Source organism: Molothrus ater, chromosome 3, assembly GCF_012460135.2.
Source record: "Molothrus ater isolate BHLD 08-10-18 breed brown headed cowbird chromosome 3, BPBGC_Mater_1.1, whole genome shotgun sequence".
Classification (NCBI taxonomy): Eukaryota; Metazoa; Chordata; class Aves; order Passeriformes; family Icteridae; genus Molothrus; species Molothrus ater.
Window position 1 is genome coordinate 4,799,279 of NC_050480.2, and position 22,945 is coordinate 4,822,223.

Below are 22,945 nucleotides of genomic sequence, written 5' to 3' on the forward strand. Positions count from 1 at the left end.
TGCCCACACTGCGTGAGGAGGTGGGGGTGGGCGGCGGCCATGACGCAGTGGCGGGAGGGGAGGCCCGTTCCCGTTCCCGGTGCCCGTCCCGGTTCTCGCCAGGCGGAAGCCGCCGCCCTTTTCCCCCTTTCCCTCCCTTTTCCACCCTTTTTCCCCACCATTCCCGGGGGGACGCCGCCGCCACGTGACGGGCGCGGGGCACGTGACAGCACGCGCGGCGAGGCCCCGCCCCCTTCGCGCGCGCACGGCGGCGGCGGCGGCCGAGGGGAAGCGGAGGAGGGCGGGGCCCGCTCGTGACGTCACTGCGAGGTTGACGGGCGTGGCGAAAAGCCAATGGGCGCGCGAGACGCGGCGGCCGCGGCCAATGGCGGCGCGCGGGGAGGGCGGGCCCAGAGCCGCGGCGGAGGAGGAGGAGGAGCGCGGCGGGCGGCGGCGGCGGCGTGAGGGGACGCGACGACATCGCGGCCCCGGCGGGCGCGGAAGACGCTGTGGCGGCGGCGGCGGCGCGTGCGGGCCGCGGGCGCTGAGCGAGCGTGTGCGGCAAAGCGCCGGGGGCCGCTGCCGCCGCTGCTGCTGCCGCCGTTCTCCTCCTCCTCCTTCTCTTCCCTCAGCCGCCGCCGCCATTTTGTGCGAGTGCCTCGCGCGGGCGCCATGTTTGTAAGGAAGAATTAGGGCCGCCATCTCCGGCCAGCAGCACCTCCCTCCCCCCGTGTGTGTGTCCTCCCGCTCTCCTGTGCCCCGGGGCTGCCGCTCGAGCCGCCGCCGCCGCCACCGCCTCCCCGCAGCGCCCGCGCGGGGCGGCCGGGCCCGGGCGCTGAGTGCCCGTTAGTGTCTCACTAAGTAACCGTGAGTGCAAACCTTCATCATCTCTCCTCACTGAGGGGCCCGGCCCTCCTCCTCCTCCTCACCGAGCCGCCCCCAGCGCGGCCGTGCGCGCCGCCGCCGCCGCCGCCTCCTCCCGCCGCTCCGCACCGCGGGCAGCGGCGGGGCCCTGCCTTCCTCCACCTCCCTCCTCCTCCTCCTCCTCACCACACCACAGCCAGGCACAATGGCCTTTGAAAGCCTGTTCTCCAAACCCCCAAACCCAGTTCTTGACCCAAACATGCCCGACTCTGACAGGCAACATGCAGGGGACGAAAGGTCGAGTAACATTCTTCTCTCTCTCCGCTTCTCATAATGGTGGTACTTAGTGGGGTGATGCTGGTAATGATGATGATGATGCTGATGATGATGATGATGCTCTGTTAATGTGCCTGAGGGGGTTAACGATGTTTTTGGGGGGCAGGTCACCTTCAGGCTGGAGCGGGGTGGTGGTGGTGGGGAATGCAAATTGGGGAGGGGGGTGTCACTGCATTAAAAGTGCATTTCTTTAGCAAGGTTTTAATTTTTCCTTTTGGAATGCATGCGTTTTTACATCTTCATTGATTTATTCTGGCTGGGAAGGGGGGCTGTTTGCCATTCTTTCCATAAATTGCACTTTCCAGGGGGTGTCTGTTGAATGTCACCATTGTTCTCTGTCTCAGGCAGGAAAGGGTGCTCCGAGTTGGGCGGGTTTTTTATTTTTGGCTGTTTTTGTTGATACCACAATCTCTCACTAGAGCCATATTTAACGTCATTTTCTTGCCAGATTCCACCTTACACATTTAACTGGATCTTTTTTATGCAGATTAAGGGCTGACTGACGTTATCTTTGCCACCTCTCAATCCCCATGCGCAGAAACCCAGAGTCCTGTTCCTGGTGAAAGGACCTCTGTTGCTCCCTCCCTCCTTCCCTCCCTCCTTTTCTCTCCTGCAGCTGCTGGAAATTCAAATCCTTTCTCCAGGCAGCTCTGGCCTTCCTAACTAGTTCCAAAAATACTGTGCCAGGGTGGCAGTTACCAGTGCTTGAGCCTACACCTACCCTGAGCGTTCCTGACAAAGCTGCAGGAGTTAAAAACGCCGAGGTTTTGCCATTCCCAGAGCTTGGCCTCCCCCCACACAGCTCCACAACCATTTGTGGTACTTCAGAGGACCAGGAAACACTGGGAAAAAAAAACCAAACAGACAAAAAAACAACAACAAAAAAAAGGGTTGTGGGTAAATGCAAAACTGTTTCCTTGTTGGAGAAAAGAGTCCCGAGTTCTGTGTTATAAATTGGGAAGTGGTCCCAAAATGCTCCTCGGGTTTAGTGCAAGGGTCAGGGCAGAGCCCAGAGCTGCTGATTCTTGTTTTCCCCTTTCTGCTTGTCCTTGGGAAATGCTCCTGGGATTGAGTGCAAGGGTCAGGGCACAGCCCAGAGCTGCTGGTGCTTGTTTTCCACTTCCTGCTTGTCCTCGGGAAGTGATCCCTAAAATGGGCCTGGGCTTTAGTGCAAGTCCAAGGCAGAGCCCAGAGCTCCCGGTTCTTGTTTTCCCCTTCCTGCTTGTCCTTGGGCAAGGGTGGAAGTTGTGTCATGCTCTGTTTTCCGAGCTGAGTGCACACCAGGAATCCACTGGGATCTCTGGAGCTGGGGCAGAGCTGTGCTGTGGAGTTCCTGCAATCAGGCTGTGACTTTTCACTGTTTCAGGGATTGAAAATATCTGGAGTTCTCAAAACCTTGAGGACAAGCCCGAGTGACTCCGGGTAGTGCTGGGAGCAGAGTTTTTCCAGCTTGGAGTTCTCATCCTCTCACCAGCTGTTCCCACCAGTACAACCAGTTGTGACACTGGTAATTGTGAAATAGAGCCAATAAGTGCCACCTAACAACCTAATTAATTTTAATTTACAAGTGTTGCTTTATAATGTTTTAATTTATGAGGTGAACAGCAACAATACACGTGACCTGGGAGATCATAACTTGTACTTTTTCTAAAACTTCAGCTCTGTAAAATGAGTTCATTCACTTCAAAAAAGGCCCAACTCCAAAGTTTTTGTGTTACATCAGGTGTGCAACTGTAGGACCAGTAAAACCAGTCCAGTTCAGGGAACACCCATACTGGCAACCTCATGATTCCCAATCAATTTGTGCAGCAGGAATTCTGTTAATAGTTTGATTTGAGCGGCTCTGTTGAATGATAAAGTAATTACTTTTACTAATTAGTAAAAAATAATTTTAAAAACCCTGTCTGTCCACACTTTGAATATTCCAATTTGGAAGGTTTTAATGCAGTTTTCTCAAGACAGGAATGTCCTTTAATTAGTTTAATTCCTGTTGTTGACAATATTTTGGTGATGAAGGGTCTGAGCCTTCCAGCACTGGGGTCCTGGACAGATTTTTCCTGCAAGGATTTTGTGAGGATTTCCTGGTTCTGTGTGGGTAAATCCATGGCAGGGTAAGGAATAAGTTGGAGGCAAGTTTATTTACACACAAATCAATGCCAGATTTCCCAGAAAATAGCTTGAAATTAATTTACTTTCACTTTTTACTGCTCCCAGCCACCCTCTGCTTTTATTTGATTTTCCCAGTGAAAATTCTCTGCTATTTGGAGTTATTTTCCTTATTAATTCCTAATTTCTTAAGCAGCACCTTAGTATCAACATTTGGGGAATTTTAGCCATCAGGGAATTTTAACCTAAAGTAAATTTTTTAAATGAAATGATGGGGAATGAAATCCTCAATAATGTTTGAGGGTAAAGATTCCCAGAATATTTCAGAAAATGCATTCTGGGTTTGGATCTTGGACTTAAGGAGCTTCTGGAGTAAATCTGCTTTGGGCATAAAGAATTCTATTTTTAAGGATGACCTGAAATTAGGTCAAGGAAGGGGAGCTAAAATCCAGGTTTAAAGGTTAGAAATGAAATTAAAATACCAGAATTAGGGTTTTTTGATTCTCCCTTCTCAAATATTTGTGAACTGCTCAGGGATTTCATCAGGTTGCTTTTCCCTGGAAGGTCATTTGGCTTCTGTGCCTTTCTGATCCATTTGAGGGCTGCTCTAGGAATGCACTTAGACAGTGGGAATGTTTTCTGGGATTGTTTTCACATCTAGCTCCAAGTATCTGGAGGCTGTGGGAGAGGGGAGATCTCCTGAAAAGGAGGTTCTGCTCTCCCTTCCTGGTGCACAGCTCCAGTTTGGGATTTAAATGGGAATAAAAGCAGCTGAACCAGAAAAGCATTCCTGCCTTGGCACTTCCTTGAAAAATAACTTAATTTCCAAGAAATGGTGTATTTGACCATTATCTTTTCAATCCATATTTATCCAGTTGTTGGATTTTTCCTTCTTTTTCCTTTCCCCATCCCCTTTTTTACACTCTTGAAGCTCAGTCCTTGGAAAATGCTTGGATGTTGTGGAAAGAATTTAGAGATTAGAGGGCTTTTGTAATCTTCCCTCTGCCATGCAATCCAAGGGATTGTATTACTGAGACTGGTTTACCTGGAAAGTTATTCCAGTCCTGGATGCATCCCAAAATTGGAAAATCCCAAAATCCATGAGTTTAATTCCCATAGGAATTGAGACATGGGAGCAACTTTGTTCCCAAGGAGCATTTTCCCATAGGTATTTCATGGAAGAGGATATTTTAATTGATCCTTGAGGGAATGAGTTTAACTGATATAATCAAAACATAATTGGATTTTTGGGATAGCTGCAGGTGTTTCAGGGATAATAATGTTCCAGTTTTATTTCATTAATGTAATTCCAAGAAATTCCAGGTCATAAAGCAGTCATGTCTTCTCCCTGGCATATCCATTTATCCCAAAAATCACAGCTTTGGGTTACTTCAGAATTTTTAACTGTTTTTTTCCAGTGACAGGTGAGCTGGATGATAACATGGAATTTTATTGTCTTCCTGGTATCCCTCTTTCAGGGAAGATGGAGAGCTGGAAGATGGGGAAATAGATGATGCAGCCTATGAAGATGTGAAGGAACACGGCTCAAAAGGGGATGATAAACAGAAAAATGAGAAAGGCCACCGGAAATCCCGGAAAAAACGCAAAAAAGAGAAGGAAAAGAAAAAATCCAAAAGGAGAAGACGGGACAAGCATAAGGTTAGGGAAAAACCCAACATTTTGGAAGTTCTGATTTGATTCATGGGTGTCCAGGACAAGGATCCAAGAAACTGGCAAAGGAATTAAAATGGTTTTATTACCATTAAGACTTAAACTGGTCTTAAATGTTCAAGTTAAGCGCAGGACTTGGAAGCTGAACCAGAGGGATTTGAGAGTTTTTAGGATAAGATGCACAATGTAAATGTATCACTTTTGTGCTCATTATATTAATGGGAAGAAGATGATTTCTTCAAAGTTCCCAGCCTTTTTATTCTGTTTTCTAGCATAACTCCCCTTCCAGCGATGACAGCTCCGACTACAGCCACGACTCTGACATGGAGCGCACGGAAAGGCCCCACAAAAAAAGCAGCAGCTCTTCCTACAGGGATTATGATTCCTCCTTCAGTCAGGTAGGAAGTTTCAAACTCATTCCTCATGTCCTTATTGAGGTGACATTCCAAAAATACAGATATAAACACTGTGGGTTTGGAAGTTTGGCTCCATCCCTGTGCCTGTTCTCCTGGATTTCTGGAAGCACATCCAGTTCTCATCTCCCTGAGGAGATTCCCAGATGTAAAGCAGGATCTGTGGTAGAAAATAAGCCTGATACAAATTTTTCTTCCATCAGGCATCAGGAATTAAGGAATCTTTATTATTAAGGAATCTTTTTATTGCCTGCACTGGATTTAGGCTGGCCTCAAAAGAAAAAACTCTTGAAAAGCCACTTTTCAGTATCTAAAGTTGATTCTGCTTTTTGGGAGCCCAATTTTCTTGGCTTTTCTCAGCTGGTGAATTAAAATTATTAATTTTTCCTGAATACTTACTGATGCTTTTTTTTTTTTTTGGCAAATCTGGTAATGATAAAACAGCCCATAAATAGATTTTTAGAGCAGTTTGGAGGGCTGGGGTTTGGAAGTATGGAATTTCTTCCTAATGCAATCCCTTTCCTTACAGCATGGACACGTGTCAGGGAATTACATGAGTTCCCAGAAAATGCAGCATAAAAAAAATGTCAAAAGTAAGGAATATGACAACTACAGTCATTACAGTGATGAAAACTTTGGCAATTACAACGAGGAGGAAAAGGATGAGGATTTTGCTGACCAGCTCAAACAGTACAGACAAGCTAAAGAGACTTCCAGTGGGGATTTGGGACCTCCGTTCTCAAAGGAACCAGTGAAGAAACAGGGCATGAAAGGGATCCAGAAAGGTAAGGGGAGTTTTGGTGGCATTTTTGGGGTGGAGACCTGGATGAGGGAAGCTGCCAGGAATGGTTTTCCTGGGATATTCTGGCTGGTCAGAAATAACATTTCCAATAGTAAAAGAGAGTGATTTAACTTAAACCATTTGTCTTTCTTTGATGCCATGAAAGAACCATTTTCCCTTAATTTCTGTGATCCTTTTAAGAGGTTATTCCTGTTTTCCAGGCATTTCCCAACGAGGGAACAACTACAACGTTGGAAGAGGGCGTGGAATGCAAAAGAAACTGAAGCGCAAAGATCGTGGCAGGGGCAGAGGCGGCAATAAAGGATCCGATGGCTTCCACGAGGTACCTGCAATTCCAGTCCTTATTCCCAGTGTCTGCATCACCGGTGCTCCAAAAAGGAGCTGATAAAATGTGGATTTTTTTTTTTTCCCAGGATGGCAAACCAGTGAAGAAATGGGTTAATATGAGCCAGGAGTTCATAAACCAGCACACAGTGGAGCACAAGGGCAAACAGATCTGTAAATACTTCCTCGAAGGGAGGTGCATTAAGGTAAATTTAGTTATTTTTTAAATAAATTTTTAGCAAACTTGGGTGTTGAAACTCAGTATTTTGATTTTTGATGTGCTGAAGATTTCTAGATGGAATTATTTGTGGAAAAACATCCCCTTCCATTACACACTTCGATGTAAATTCTAATAAAAATTAATATTTTTATTAATAAAAGCATCCTAAACTTACCCTGAGAATGATAAGCTACTACTGACATAATTTCTCACAGGTCTGGAATCTAAATAGGCAACAATTCCTGAATATATTAAATTATTTCCTGCTGATTTGGGAACTTTGAAAGAATTGCTTTGTGGTGCTAAACTTTAAAAAGTGGGATTGGTAGAAAACACAACCACTGAATGCTTTTCACTTTTATTTGGTTCCTTGGGATTTAGCAGTGGAATTTTCTGCTTCTAACCCAAATGGTAAAAATAAAAGTGAAATGTTGTGTTTCTTGCTGTCTTTCAATACCTTTGGCTCAGATGACTATTTGCTGCCACCTTCAGTTTTACAAGGGACTGAAAGAGCACTTGGTGTCTTTTTCAGGAAAATAAATCCTAAAAAATACCCAAACCCCCATCCAGCAAAATATTTCTAAAGAATAACAGAATATATTAAAGTAATTCAGTAAAATATTATTTCAGTGCCTTTTTAATGCAAATTCCTAGGTGAAGGCAGGGAACCGGGATTGTTTTCTGTCACCATTCCATCTATTCCTTTGAATTCCAATCCAGGAATTTTCTCTATGTTCAGATCCCCTCTATTTACAGTTTTTACTGTTTATAATGGAATTTAATGTTGGTAAAGATGAAAAGTCTAAATTCAGCTGAGGAGGATGTTCTTTTTACTATGGAATTAAATTACTCAGCATTTCAGATGGATAATGGTTTTTCCTTGTTTTGTTTTCTTCCAATTTATTTATAGGGAGAACAATGTAAATTTGATCATGATGCAGAGATTGAAAAGAAAAAGGAAATCTGTAAGTTTTACATCCAGGGTTACTGCACCAAAGGAGAGAACTGCATTTATTTGCACAATATCCTTTAAAAGTACTTCTAAATTGATCTGAAATGTTAATTTCTATTCTTTTATTTCTGCTTATTTTGATATAAAGGATTTGTAAAGGTGAATGTTTTTTAAGAGACTCTACCATCTACTGTATAGATTAATTACAAGATTCTTTTTCTCAAATTCTTCAGAGGAAAAAATAAATACAAAATTACTGATTTGTAACATTTTCGAAAATAAAATCCCAGGAATTTTAGATACATTTATCCACACTTTTAAGACCCTGATCTCTTCCTATTTCTCATTATTTTGGTGTTTTCCTTTGGAATTGAGACATTTCCCTTTTTAATCACAATTGGAAAATTAAATCTGAAGGCCACAGAAATGCCATTTTTAGGAGAATTTTAAATGGAAGTAAGCGGTAAGTTGGTTGTTAGCTTCCAAAATTCCTACCATAACGATGACTTCCTGATGAAGAATTGAGGGATAGCTGCCAGCTGGATTTTACAACCTTCCCAAACTGTTAGAAATCCTTAATTCCTTCCTCACATGAATTCCCCTGCAAGTTCTACCACACAGGAGCAAAGTGTTATCAAGGAGATAAATGCAAATTCTCTCACGCGCCCCTGACTGCAGAAACCAAGGAGCTGTTGGACAAGGTGAGTGATCCAGACACTGGGAATATTGGGATTGCTACACTCCGAGTGGGGAAGGGAGGGAGGAGCCTTTTCCTTGTGCTCTGGGAGACCCTGAGCTCTGGTTTATTGGGATACTCCCTCTCCAGTCACTGCCCACCAGGCCTTAAAAGAAAAGGGGTGTGAATCCAACACTAGAAACTTGAGGGATAACTCCTTCCGCTCCTGTTTGAACTAAGTGGACTTGTGGGAAATTGTTCCTTCCTGAAATAGAGAAGTATTTTCTTGGCTGGGATTTGGTACCCTGAAAAACAACTCCCAAAATGGGTTTAGAATTCCTTTGAATTGGATGTCAATATCCAGCAGTATTGTAGCAAATAACAGGAAAGTTGTTTATCTAAATATGGCAATAATATTTCAATAAAAGGCACAAGACTAAATTGAACTGGAATACTGAAAAACTGATTAAATGTTTGCCACGTGGCTTTGTTCCAGGTTTTGAATAATGAGGAGGAGCCCCAGAATGAAGATGAGAAGGAGCTGGAGGAACTCCGGAAGCGGGGCATTGTTCCCCTTCCCAAACCCCCGCCGGGGGTCGGCCTCCTGCCAACCCCCCCAGAGCAATATCCCTTCTCCGAGTCCGACATGGAAAATTACCAAGATCCTTCAGGAGATTATAAGAAAATCCCATCGCTTTTTGAAATCGTTGTGAAGCCCACTGTGGATTTGGCACACAAAATTGGGAAGAAGTAGGTGTTGGAATTCTGGGGAGAGCTCTCCTGGATATTTATCATTTAATCATTGTTCCTGTCAGGATTCTGGGCTAAGTTGAGGATCTGCCAGATAGTTGATACCAGGATTATTTCATGTTTTCCATAGAAAGGAGCTTAGGCCTGACCTTCCAGAAGTTGACTCTTGGTTTGCATCTCCATCTGCAGGTGGAGCAGTTTGTTCCCTGCTCCAGTCTTTTTGTAGTTGGCTTTGTTTTGGGCAAAACTGATGGAGATGAGCAAATATTGGAAAAAATGTGGTTTTGGCCAAGTTAAGGAATGTGGAATGGGTGTAGTCGGAAATTAATGCTCCTTTGGGAATTTTATCCAATGTCAGATCAATTTAGAGTGGGAGGGGGTGAAAAGAGCCAACTGTTGGTGTTTGTAGGTCCAAAATTTGATTCCTTGATTTTCTTCTGCTTCCAGGCCACCAACTTCTACAACAGCGCGTCACCCCCGCGGCCGCCGTTCCAGGGCAACGACCCCCATTCCCAGCACATGTACAATCCAGGCTCGAGTCCAGGGCCAGGTCCTGGCATGTCCCAGGGACACAACGGGCCCCCCATGCACCCCGGTTCTCCTGGGCACCATCCCTGCGGAGGCCCCCAAGGGCCGGGGATGCCGCAGAGCCCCCCCATGCAGGGCGTTCCCCCGGGGTACATGGGCCCGCAGAACCAGACTGGAATGCCCATGCAGGGGCAGCAGGGTGGGCCACCCCTCACCCCGCCGGGGATGGGAGGGTCCTACAATTCCCCTGGAGTGCAGGGACACATGGTGAACATGCCAAGGGACAATCACTGCCCCCCGGGGCCACAGTACCAGCAGATGCCCGGCGAGTACGAGCCCATGCAGAACCCGGCTGACTTCTATGACAACTATTATTCCCACCAAGCTGTACACAACTTCCAGCCAGCCAATAATTCTGGAGGTAGGACATCTGCTGGATGAATTTTGGATAGAAGCTTCCGGGAATGTCTTCAGCGTTCTGGCTTTCTCGGTTGTGTTGTTAAGTCATGTTATGCTTTAGGGTGAAATGGGATATTGGGAAGAAATCCTTCCCTGTGAGGGTGGGGAGGCCCTGGCAGAGTTTTCCCAGAGAAGCTGTGGCTGCCCCATCCCTGGAAGTGTTCCAGGCCAGGTTGGATGTGGCTTGGAGCAGCTTGGGATAGGGGAAGGCGTCCCTGCCATGGCATGGAACTGGATGTCCTTTAAGCTCCTTTCCAACCCAATCCATTCCATGATTCCATGTTTACAGCTATCAACATTTCTCTAGGATAACTGCTAACTGGAGTTTTGTCCTGCAGACGGAGCATGGCACGGAGAATTTACGGATCACCAGGCTCACCTCATGGCTCCGGAGTCGCATCCGGGCGGGAGCGAGTCGGACTGCATGGGTGGGCACATGGGCCACAACCAGGGCATCAACGTGCCCGACTTCCTGCCGGCCATGCAGAAGGCCCTGTATGCGAGGCTCAGCCAGAAGCACCAGCGGGATGGAGACTCTGCCAGCAGCCAGGGCCAGCGGGCCATGAGCAAAGATGAGGGTGAGCAGGGTTTGGTTGGAATTCTCATCATACTTAATGGCCGTGGTCAGCAGGTCGGCTGGCGTTGGCTCGCCTCATGTCACTGCTCACTGTTATTGGAAGCAGCAGCAGCTCAGTGTCTTCAGCTCTTCTTCCCAGCTTGTTCTAGGATCTTAGTGTAGGTTCAGTCCATCCTGGCTCCAGTGAATAATTTTTGAATCTAGTTGCAATTTTAAAAGGTCTTTTGGTTGATAATTACTTTTGGTTGGTAATTACAACAAAATCCCTTGTTGGACCAGAGAGGCTGTTTCTCGCTGCCAGGACTGGAAGTGCGTTCTCTGTCCTGTTTCTTCAGGTGCCCTTCTTGATCTGTTTCCTCTAGAGCAGCATTTTTCCTTCTCTGATATCCTTTAAAATAAAATACTGTAATTTCTTCCCTTCCTGAATCTCAACCTCTCCTACAAACTTTGGGATTTGGATTAAGTAAGGCAGCAAATTTGTAATTAAATTTGTAATTGGATTAAAGACCACTGCAAGGGGCCATTTTACTTTTCCTTCTCCAGTCAAGACTCAGATTTTAGATACCTTTTTTTTACTAGTACCCATAAGGATTGTTTGAAAGCAGGTTACTTTCCCAAATTAATATTGATGGATATGGAGACACTCCCAGGCTGTGTTGTATTCTATCTCCACTATCTCCAGGTTTTTGTGTAATGGCATTTCTTTAATTACATGGATTTTGGTCATTTGAGGTTGTGATTTTTATGACACTGGGAGTGATTTCATATCAGATCTTTTCAGTTTGAATTTACTCCCATTAGGGAGTGTTGGATTCTCTAAGAATTATTTGCTGGAATAATCTAAATTTTGTGGCATTTCTTTGATTTTTAGATGACAATGTCAACTGGTATTCCAGTAGTGAGGAGGAAGAGGGGAGCAGTGTTAAATCAATCCTCAAAACCTTAAAGAAACAAAGCGAAAACTTTAGGAATCGGCAACAACATTCCACGGAGCAGCACATGCTTGGGATGCCGACGGATCCCAGGCTGGCAAAAGACAAAGGTGTGGGGCCTCAGGCTGCTGACCCGAGACTCCGGGCGTCTCCAAGGCCCAATCCCAGGAAACCTTCGGAGTCGGCGTCCCTGGATCCCCGGCTGGCCCGCGATCCGCGGATGCACAAGGTCAGCGAGGGCGGCCATCCCGGCCCCTCCCTGCCCGGGGCCAAGCTGGATTTGCACCACGCCCACGCCGGAGTGAAGGTCAAGCAGAAAGGGCTGGATGATGATGAGGAGGACTCAGAGAGGGAGCTGAGGGAACGAGCTTTCCTCATTCCCTTGGAGCCGCTGCCGGGCGTCACGTTACGGGATCCCCGCTCCCAGCTGCGGCAGTTCAGCCACATTAAGATGGATGTGACCCTGATGAAACCCAACTTTGCCAAGCACATTGTGTGGGCCCCCGAGGACTTGCTCCCAATCCCTCTGCCTAAACCCGACCCCGTCTCTTCCATCAATTTACCTCTCCCTCCACTCATTGCTGACCAGAGACTGAATAAACTGCGGAATTTGAAGAACGATCCACACCCCAACGCGATGCCAGCTGATCCCCGGCTCGCTGCCAAGGCCAAAAACAGCCTTGTGGGCCGGGGTGGCTACTTGGATCCATCCACAGATTCCCATGCCAGTAGCTCCAGCAAACTGGGGGATCCTCGCTTGCAAAAGAACGTTGATCCCAGACTCCACAGACTGTCGAGTGCAGACACTCACCACGGAGTCGGGAAGGATTCCCACCCTCCCAAGTTTGACCCCCGGCTTGCCAGAGCTGCTGCCAGCTCATCCCAGCCCTCAGAAGCCACGACTCCAAAATCCGACCCCGATGCTCTGCCTCCCTATGCACCCAAATTATCATCCAGTGGTGTTAGGCTGGGAACTCCCGGCTCCATCCTGAGCGGGATCAGTTTGTACGATCCCAGGGATCACAGCTCATCCTCGGACACGGCTCCAGCCAGTTCGGGAGAGAATGGAGAGAACCAGAAAAAAAGCATTTTGAAAAATTCCAGTAAAAATGAGCCGAGTCTTGCGGAAGATGCGTCCCAGCAGAAGGCTGCCTCCAACACGGAAAAACCCACGGAAGGATCAGTGGAAGCTGCTTCAGACAAGGCAAACAGCACCAGTAAATCTCAGGCTAAACACTCCAGCGCTGCCCCTGCCGTCCATAATCTCCCAATCCAGGCTCTGTCGGGGTTAATCCGGCCACAGTACAGCGACCCCAGGCAGGTGAGGCAGCCCGGACAGGTAACGCAGGCCCCGGAGAGCGATCCCAACGGGGAGTCGGATGATAAATCCTTAAAAGATGTTTTCAAGACTTTTGATCCAACTGCTTCCCCCTTTTGTTAGCAGACGGCTTTGGAGTCTTTTTACCGTTGTGGGTATTGCAGTTCTCTGCTGTTTTGTACCTGGGTTACCTCTTTTGGCTTTATTTATTTTTAAATTATAATTCCCACCACTTTTCAGCTGCTAATCTCCGAACCACACGCAGTTCTCCAGTACGCTCGAGTGTTTGCAAAGCTGTGGTATTTTCTAGAGAATCCTTTTTTCTTTCCAATTTCAGGGAGACTAATAATTGACCTGTAGAAAGGAAACCAATCCCCCCGGATCGTGTTAGAGCTGAGAAAAGCACTTTCATTGTAAATAAGTCATGGAAAATTCCCAGAGCTGTATATGTGTGAGCTGCCTCTTTCCCAACCACCACTTAGATCCGATTGCCACATTTGTATAGATCCAAGCAATATTATGTACATGAATTCCCGGGAGAGATGCCGTTCCAGGACTGCCAAACCCCCTGAACTGATGGAAAACCTCACGGAAATGATTTCAAAGGAAAGCGTCGCTCCTCCTTTTCCAATGAGTTGATGTAAGACACGGACAGTTTTTATTCCGCAGTCAATATTAGTGTAAAAGAGACTATATCACATATTGAGGATGAAAAATGTCATATCTTTTAAAAGTATTTTATTCTATGCTGTACATAGAAGAAATTGTGAAGTACATAACTAGCAAAAGTAACTGTTCAAAGTGGAGAAAACTACATTGTCTAATACGGAAAAAAAAAGGTTTTTATTTAATTTTTTTCCACGCCTACACGATTGGGATTTAGTGCTCCAAGTTCCATTGTGGTGTTCATGTATTTCAACGTATTTTTGTATTCAGCTGCTTAATTTGTATTGCTTTTTTTGTATGGCTGTAACTGCAGTACTTGTATTCATGGTGTCTCGACGACATTTTTAACAAAACAATTAAAAAGGGTACAGTTAATTCCTGGTGATGACTCCGTGCGCATATGGTGGCAGCTGGGAGGAGGGGGACCAAAGCTGGGCTTTTTTTTGGGATGGTTCGTGGGGTTTTAACATAACCTTGTACCTGATCCCTAGGTCTCATGGAGAGAGAGAGGTCTCATTTTCCATCATGGAACATCCTGCATGTTGTGAATTCCCCAGGTTTTGTATGGGAGAGCACAACTGTGTCCTCCAGACCTCCCGTCCAGCCTTTGGGGCTGCTTTTTCTCAGAGGGAGTGCAGTCATTCCTAGGCAGCTGCTTTTCCAATCAAAATGTGCCAGCCTCTCAGTCAATCATCTGCTTCCCACCCCTTTGGAAGCTTTCTCTGCTTTAAGTCTTTTCCTTGGTGGACCTTTTCCTCTTGTTTTTCCCTTGGCCAAGTGATGGTCATGGACCTTTTCCTCTCTTTTGTTGGCCAAGTGGTGTTTCCATTGGGACAACAGAGTGTTTATCCCAGATTCTGAGGTTTTGCCTTGCATGGGTGAGCCAAGGGAAGCTTGTGATTCTTGCACAGCAGAGGAGGCATCTCCGAAGGCAGTCGTGGTTTCATTTTGTCTTCCTGGTTTGCCAGAGCATGAATTCCATTAATTTTATGATTTTTTTTGTGTAGCAGAAGTAGAGAATAGACATGGCACTGGGTTGTGATTTTGGAGTAACCCATTAGTCCTTATTAGTAATCTGTTATTTCTTCATCTACTCACTGGTGTGGCTGGTTGAGGTTTTCCTCAAAAAACCAAGCCAGCAGGGAAAAATAGTGTGGAAATAGGGCATGGATACAAAGGCCTGTGAGTCCTCACAGCCTGTTGTCTCCATGTGTATTTCCTTCCTGCCTTCCTCCCTCCTTCCCTCCCCTGCTTTATCCATTGCAGATAGCTTCCCAGAGTCTCCAGTGTGCCTGCTGCTGCTTTTTCTTGGAATATGGAGGAGATTCCTTGCTGCCATGCCCGTAATGGAATTCCTGGTCTGAGGAAGGTGGTTGGGATGCAGGTGGGACACCAAGGTGGGCTGGAATGGGCTGCAGCCACCATGGAGCCAGTTGTGATCTGCTGTGGTGTTGGATTGTGTATTCCACAGAGGAGGTTCCCTTCCACCTCTCCTGCAGAATTCCAACATGGAGCAGTGTTTCCATCGGACAATTCACGATCCTGAGACTGGAAGGATGGATGTGGAGAGCCAGGATACAGGAGCAGCAGTGTCACCAGTCTAGGATGCTCTGGAAGCTGTGAGGTAGGTGATCTTGGGGATTGAATGTTTACTCTGGATAGGAGAGAATCCTGGGGCTGAGTGGGATTTTGGGAAGAAATCTGCAGGCTCAGGGGCAGCAGGTGAGACAAAGCACTCCCCACTGCTGTATCCCTGGATATGTGAAAGAGGAAAGGCTGAAAGATGGCACAAAGCCTGAGCATCCCTGGATCATAGAATCCTGGAATAGTTTGGGTGGGAAGGGACCTTAAACTCATCCCATTCCAACCCCTGCCATGGGCAGGGATACCTCCAACACCTCCCACTGGATCAGGATTCTCCAGAGCCCCATCCATCCCATCTCACCACCTGGGGGTAAAACACTCACCAGAAGATTCCTGGCCTCCCCACGGAGCCTGTTCCAAGATTTTCCTGCCACAATGAAAAACTCCAGCATGAATCCTTCACACTGCAAAGTATCCCTCTGCTTCCAACAGCACTGGGACAAGGAGCCCCTCTGGATTTACAGATGTCTGTCCATAACTGTGTGTCCTTTCCTAGGATTGGGATGCTTTGGGATATTCCTGCTCCGAGGGGGTTGCTCTTGCACCAGAGACATCAGGGTGGGCTCAGCCTTTGCCCCTCGAGTTTTCCGGAGCCCCAGTTCATCCCGGGCGGAATTTAAAGCCTCCTTGGCTCTGTGCTGTGTCAGGGTTTTCCTCCACTGCTGGCAGAAAGCAGCAACTTCTTCTTCTTCAGGGTCTGCTGGGGGTTGTCCCAAACCCTGTTGGATGAAGGAATTGGTTTAATATATCCCTGTGCATCCTAAATGATGGAAAAGTCTGGATGTGCCAATGTGTGCATGATCCACATGGCATCGCTATCTCTTAATGCTTCAGAATGCTTCAGAATGCTTCAAAAGCTTCTTACAGGGAGAGGAAAGGAGGGCAGTTTGTTGATAAGCAGGGAAATGTCCAGGTCATAAGGGCTTTGGGATCTGCATAGTCAAAATTAATGAATTAATTAATTCAGCATCAGCAAAGTGAAAAATGGGCAAATAGAGGAAGTGCTAAGTTTAATTAAGCACAGGAGGAGCTTTGTCACCTTTGGGGCTGATTGTTCAGCAAATGGGATTCTAAAAAATCTGTGTTTCCTTCAAAAAGAGATGCTGATCCCAGGAAAAGCAGTAGGATTATAGAGGAGGATGGGATCCAGATGGAAATGCTGCCTCAGGGAGAGGCTGGTGATGTTTGCACTTGTTTTCCAGTTGTTTTCAGGAGAAATCTAGTCCCATGGACTTTACAGTCAGACCAGGTGGCTGTAGATGGCAGCTGGATGGGAAACTCTTGGGAATTTGGCTTTTGGGAATAAAGAGGATAGCATGGACTAATTCCAAATAAGGGTGCTCTATGATCCAAAAATTAAGTGGGGAATGGACCAGGTAAAGGTGACTTCAAGGACAGTCAATGCCTGGGATGAATGAAAGTATTCCATGAGGAATATTTGCTCCAGCTGGAGCCCCACAGCAGCCAGATCCCAGCTCCCATAGAAGGACCTGGATGAGAAACTCCCACAGCATGGAATTGCCCTGGCACAGAGAAGCTGTGGCTGCCCCATCCCTGGAACTGCTCAAAGTTGGATGGGGCTTGGAGCAACCCTTCCCACCCAAGCAATTCCAGGATGGATTCCATGATGGACTCACTTTGACACACGCCGCCTCGGCCGCCCTCAGGATGTGCTGGACTGCTTGAATGAGGTTCTGCACGTTGCTGAGCAGCAGCTCAGAGGAGGCCCTGCTCTCCCCAGTCACTGCTTTCACCCTTCAAAGACATTCCAAAGGATTTTATTGGAAGGACATTGGACATCCTGACAGTGGTGTTATTCCAAACCCAGCTTGTTCCCAGGGAAACCCATGGAGGGAAGGGAGGCCTCCAAATTGTTCCTCAACTCTTGGACAATACCCACCTCCCCTAGGACCTCTGGGGACCACCACCCACATTCCTTGGAGAAGGGATCCCTCTTGGATGACCTTGGGAGAGGTGATCCCAGCTGCTGGCAGCTCACCTGGCCACGATGCCGAGCTGGCTGCTGATGGATTGGGTGTGCTCAGTGGCACGGAGCAGCTCCATGGAGCACCTCTGGTCCAGGCAGTGCTTGGCGAGGATGTTCCCAAACTTAACAACCACCTGCCCATCGGAAACCATTTGCCTGGCACAGGCAACAAACTGCTCCTTGCTCTGGAATGGGATAAAAATCAATGGGACTGGGGAGAGAAGGAAAAAAAAAGCTTTTCCTGCAGAACAGGGAAGGTCCAGGAGGCTCAGATACATCCTGAGGAAAGGACAGGATGCCAAGCTCACATCCAACCAGGAGGAAGGAATTTGGAGTATTTTGCACAAATAGAACTGGTGCCACTCTGCCAAGAGCTGGCTGACACAGGGATTTGGGATGGAGTTGCCATGATCCTAAGGGAAAACTAGAGGGATGAAACGCTGCCTTACCGCAATGGGGCCCTTCCTCCGCAGGAACTGAGCCATGTGGAGCCTCCTTGTGGCCATGTCCTGGGTCACCTGGGACACCTTGCTGGGGCCACCTTGCCACTTGTCACAGTTTCCTCTCTCCTGCTTTGCAGGGGAGGTGCTGGAAGGGCCATCCTGGTGCTGTCGGGGCAGTAATGGAGCAGATTCCAGACCTGGAATGTGTGGACACAGCGATGCCGAGTGGTCTCCTCCACCTGGATGTTTCTGAAGGAAATTTTGGTGAGTAAGGTTGGTGGGAGAGCTGCCCACCCCCTTCTGGGTCCACTCTACCTTCCCACCAGCCCTTCTCCCTAAATCCAAAGCCCTTGGAGCCATCTCAAAATGGGAATGGGGTGTCCTGCAAGCTGACAGTTTGCAATTAATTCCCAGCACAATGAGAGCTCTAAAGCACTTTGCTGAGGGACCTGGGTCTGTGCCAAAGCCTTTCCCAGCTCCTGACACCCATGGGAATGGAGTTGTTGGTATTCCCAGAGGGAATGTGTGGAGGTGAGGGAGAGTGTTACAGCCTCTCTGCCTCTGAAATGGATTGGGATGGATGTAGGAGAGCCTGGCCGATCGGATATCCAGGAATCCAGGGCTGCCAGCAACCTGAGCTGCCTGAGTGGCCCAGGGTCAGCCTGCTGACCTCCAGAGGCCCTGCCAGCATTCCTGCTCCATGCTGGGAGCACCAGGAATGACGGACAGCCCAGACCAACACCCTGCCAGGGAAAAAGAGCTCCCGTACTAGTTCATGCGCTTCCTGCACGGCTCCACTCGCTCCTCTGCTCCTGCATGGATGAATTCCTGCTGCCTCAGGGGGCTCTGGGGCTGGGAAGAGTCCAGCTGTGCTGCTGGATGATCCTGGGAGGCGTTCCTGCTGCAGGCATTCTGCGAGGCACCTCAGGATGTCCGTGTCAATTCCAGGGATAACCCAGAGCTGTGTGACAAGGTAGTGTGCCTTGGCCGACCAGTACCACACCATGCCTTCCAGGTGGGGATCCCCAGGGTCCTGGCAGGGATCCCCAGTGTCCTGGTGGCTCTGGAAGTGCCGCCGGGCACTTCCCACCACGTCAGCCGTGAGGAGCAGGAGGTGGTCAGCCATGGATAGCAGGTCGGGCTGTGATGTCAGTTGAGCACCGGCCCCCAGAGCACCCTGGAGGGTGTTTCTGACCCTCTGGACATCAGCCATGAGCTGATTTGCCTTCTCCTCAAAACCTTCTTTGCTCCTCTGCCTCTCCTCTTGGGGGAGGTTGGACAGAGCTGCTCCAACCACATCTTGGATGAGCTGCAGCTGTTCCTTGTTGACCCTTTCCATGTGGAGCAACAACGCCTTGGCCCTGAGGGCCACATCCCTCTGCAGGAGCTTGAAGCGTGTGGCCAAGCTGGCAGTAGGCAGTGGGGAGAGCAGGAGGGTGTTGGACACATCCAGCAGCGCTTCCATGAGCACCTGGATCTCCTCCCGGAGCACCAGGATTTCTCTGGCACCGTGATCTCCAGGGCAGGATAAGTAGGAGAGTCGGGCAGCCTCCTGCAACCTGAGGGAATTCTCAGCCACAGCAGCCAGGAGGCTCCGTGGGCCAACCTTGTTCCTCACGGCTCTGCTCAGCTCCCTCAGGAACAGGACATCCCTGCCCACGAACTGATCCACGGCATCCAGCAGGACACGCATGCCAATGGCCCACCGGACACCGTGCAGCTCCAGGATGGCCTTTTCCATCCCACAGGATTCCCCGAAGGACACTGCCTTCTCCAGGAACCCTTTGGTGTTCAGCTGAGCACGGGAAAACTTGGCTTGGAGCTGCAGAAAGCTCTCTTGGACACGAGAGGGATTGGGATTTCCCCTACTGCAGGCTGTGCCTGCAATGCCTCCTGCCGCCTGCACTGCTCCCGCTAAACCCAGCAGGGTCTCATCCAAAGCCTGCTTCCCTCTTGGAAAGTCACCTGACAGGATAAATCCAAGCACTTGCTGGGCCAGACCATTCCAAGAGCCTGCCACAGCTGCCAGGCACTCCCGAGTCTCCTGGATCCTTCCCGAGAGCCTGAGTGCCATTTGGAGAAGCCTGCCTGGAGCAGGGAGCTGCCCAGGGGCTGTTTCTGTGGCCAGGCTGATGATCCTTGGGGTAAGTGCCTTGATATCCCAGTGCTGCTCCAGCACCTGGAGCTGGGGGGGTTCAGCCACAGGCAGCGCTTCCCGTGCTGCTTCCACATATCCATCGGAGAGCTCCAGCAGGATGGAGCAGGCAGCACGGACAGTGTCCATGTCACCAGCCTGGGATGCTCCCAGGAGAGCTGTGACGACTGGGTGTGTATCCCCTTTCCATGGATCCAGGTGGAGGTTAGCTGGTGGTGAAGACGGATGACTTTGGATATCTCCTTGGAACGCTGCCTCATCGGTGCTGGTTCGTGTCCCAGCATGGGATGGGCTGAGCTCCAGCCCCTTTTCCACCCTGGTGCTCCGCACTTGCTCCCGGAGCGGGCTGAGGATCTCCGGGTGGTTGGACCCATCCAGCCCTGCTTGGACACGGAGAGCAGAGTCCATCAGGGAGCTGGCTGCCTGGGAAAAAGCACCCTGGCTTTGGAGGCAGGAAAACCTTCCTGGGATGAGGGCCGTGACTGCTCCCAGCTCCAGGATGGATTTGGCCAATTGCTCCACCCACACCAGCAAACCATTCCTGAAGATGGGATCTGTGGTCCTGTCCACGTGCCGGGTGGAGGCTCCCACCACCCAGCGCGCCCAGCCCATGAGGCGAGCGCTGTGCCAGGAGAATCCCTCAGGATCCCAGCATTCCAGTGCTGCTTCACACCATTCCTTTTGCTTGGCCAGCTCCAGGATGGATAACTCAAGGAATTCCCTCATGCCGATGGTCTCCTCAAAGCAGCACAGAAGGCTGTTGGTGGCTCTGGCCCAGGCACAGCACAGGGCCTGGAGCTGCTCCTTGGTATTTCCACTTGTTTCCATGAGCAGGGAAGGGAGACTGGCCAGGAGGCTCCGCAAGTGCTCCACGCCCTCCCGGATTTCCCTGGCGGTTTGGGCCTTGGCACACCTGGCCAGGAGCAGATCGGCCGCTCGGAGTATCCGCTGGGCCTGAGCGAAGAAGGCGGCAATCAGGGGCTGGAGCTTCCTTAAAACTCCTCCTGGTCCTGCTGGACAACATCCTGAATGGGCAAGGCTAAGGGCACCTTCAACCAGCTGCCTCAGGGGCTCCTTCTCCTCGAAGAATCCATCCAGGATTTGGCACAGCGTGGCCCTGAGCGCTGCTCGGTCCAGGTTTTCCAGCTCCTCCCTCAAGCTGTGACATTCCCGCTCCAGTGCCTGTTCTCCCTTGCCCTCTCTCCGGCTCATGTGGCTGCAGATGCTCCTCCTCAGCTGCAGCAGGGCCCAGCAATGTTCCACCAGCTCCAGCTGCAGATCCGGCCTGGATAACTCTGCCAGCAGCATTCCATGGAGAATGACCACTTCCAAGTGGGAGCTGAACCCGCCCTCAGAGAGGCTCAGGGGGTCAGGGTGGGAGAGGAGAGCCTGGAGCCTGCTCACCTGCTGGGAGAAGATCCCACTCCTGTCCTGGGGCTCCGTGAGCATGGAGAGGAGCTCCCTGATGGTCCTCTCCATCAGCTGGAAAACAGAATCCTGGGAGAGGTCAGCTTGGCTATCCCTGGAACGTGTCAGGGCTGTGTGGATGAGTGAGACGCACTTGTGGAGCAGCTGCAGGGTCTGGGCCAAGCTCTTCCCTGCAGGACAATCCTGGAGTTCCTGGAGGCGCTTGGCTGTCAGGCGGCTCAGCAGGAGCACGGCCTCAGAAAAGGGCTGGAATGCAGCCAGCAGCCCTGGAGTGTCCCGGGCATCCCGCAGCACGCTCAGGCATTCCAGGAGCCAGCTGGCAGCACCACTGATCCTCCTCATCCCTGCAGCCTCTTCCAGCTGAAGGATCTAACCAGGAAACAAGGCAGAAAAGATGCTCAGGTCAGGAATTCTCATTCCCTTTCCATTCCTGGAGGGGGAAGGAGTGGTTTGCTCCATGGATCTTGCTCATGTCCCTTCCCGGCGTCCCCTCACCTTTGCTGTCTCCATCAGACTCCTCCTGGCGGCCGCTGCCAGGTGCTCTCGGTGCCGAGGGCTGTCCGGATGCTCCTGGAGCTGGAATGCTGCCAGCACCACGTCCCTCCCAGCCTGGAGCAGGGATTCACCCACAGGACACATCTCCGTGCTCCCTTCCTCGCTGGAATCCTCGGACAGCCTGGAATGGAAGGACTGGGCTCAGCACTAATCCCCACTCCCAATCCTGCCTCTCCAGGGGGATGCAGGCTCCCTCTTTCCACCTCTTCCCAGCCCCCAAATCCACCCGGGAGACTCCCATCCAGCTCACCTCCTTGCCACAGCAGCGAGTTCTTCCATAGCTTTGGCTAATTTTCCTGCCTTTTCCCTCAAAGTGGGAAAGGTCCGACAAATCCCATCTTCTCGTTGCAGGGCGAGGAGGAGGTGGCAAAGCTCCACAGCCATAGGGCAGAGAATTCCCTGGATAGCTTTGTTTTCTATTGGGAGCCCAAGCTCAGAGAGAGAAAAAGGTTCCATGTCGTCCTGCCTGGAAAAGGGAAAAACCCCTGGGGTTAATTTGGATCCAGCGTGGAACAGTTTTCCAGCAAGCTTGGATAGGGATGGCAGTTCCTGGCTTGGGAAACGCTCCCGGCTTTAATTTCGCTCAGCCCTGAAACCAGGTCACTCACCTGGAATTCCTGGGACACCGGAGCCGGGATTTCCTTTCCCGGGGGAGCATCACAGGGTGTTCCCGGCACTGCAGAGCCGGCATTCCCTCACAGGGAGGGATTCGGGACAGCGGAGCCGGGGAGAGCGCGAGGTCTTTCCTGCCCAGTTCCCGCGGTTCCCGGGACGCCATGCGGGACGTTCCCATGGGAGCGACGCCGGGATGCGCCAGTGTCGCCATGGAGACAGCGGGCGCGGGGTGATGTCGTGATGCTGCGCGCCGGCCGCGGGGCACGCCGGGAGTTGTAGTTCGACCGGTTGTTCGCGTCATGGGATTCCCTCGACCCGGGTGCGCAGGGGAGGGATCAGGCAGGAATATCCATCCCAGTTTTCCCCGTACAGGGCTCACTCCTTCCAAGGGCCTTTTTGAACAACTCAAATGTGCGCTCATGTAAGGGGGGGCAGGACACAGGTGACCCTTCTCCTGATTATCCTTAGTGTGGAATATTCCCAGGAAAGTGTAGCTTCCCTCCCGGGAATCTGAGTTTACAGGTGAGGTAATTCCCTGGAAACTC

The 22,945-nt window shown here is 49.9% G+C and overlaps 2 protein-coding genes across 2 annotated transcripts; one reads left to right on the forward strand and one right to left on the reverse strand.

Annotated features, from left to right (window-relative positions):
• The first annotated feature begins 502 nt into the window (after positions 1 to 502).
• On the forward strand, positions 503 to 13,948 carry ZC3H6 (zinc finger CCCH-type containing 6). Its single transcript, XM_036379900.2, is given in 12 exon segments — positions 503 to 1,140; positions 4,764 to 4,944; positions 5,229 to 5,354; positions 5,899 to 6,154; positions 6,372 to 6,493; positions 6,585 to 6,701; positions 7,626 to 7,737; positions 8,259 to 8,368; positions 8,840 to 9,097; positions 9,541 to 10,042; positions 10,419 to 10,658; positions 11,529 to 13,948. Coding segments are annotated over 12 exon segments (3,618 nt in total). The 5' UTR covers positions 503 to 1,048; the 3' UTR covers positions 13,031 to 13,948.
• Positions 13,610 to 17,893, reverse strand: LOC118684784 (vinculin-like). Its single transcript, XM_036379898.1, has 4 exons — positions 17,654 to 17,893; positions 17,217 to 17,389; positions 16,855 to 16,972; positions 13,610 to 15,936 (listed from the first exon to the last, which is right to left on the reverse strand). Exons 1-4 carry the CDS (start codon positions 17,708 to 17,710, stop codon positions 15,676 to 15,678), a joined length of 609 nt encoding a protein of 202 aa, XP_036235791.1. The 5' UTR covers positions 17,711 to 17,893; the 3' UTR covers positions 13,610 to 15,675.
• Between the last annotated feature and the right edge of the window lie 5,052 nt (positions 17,894 to 22,945).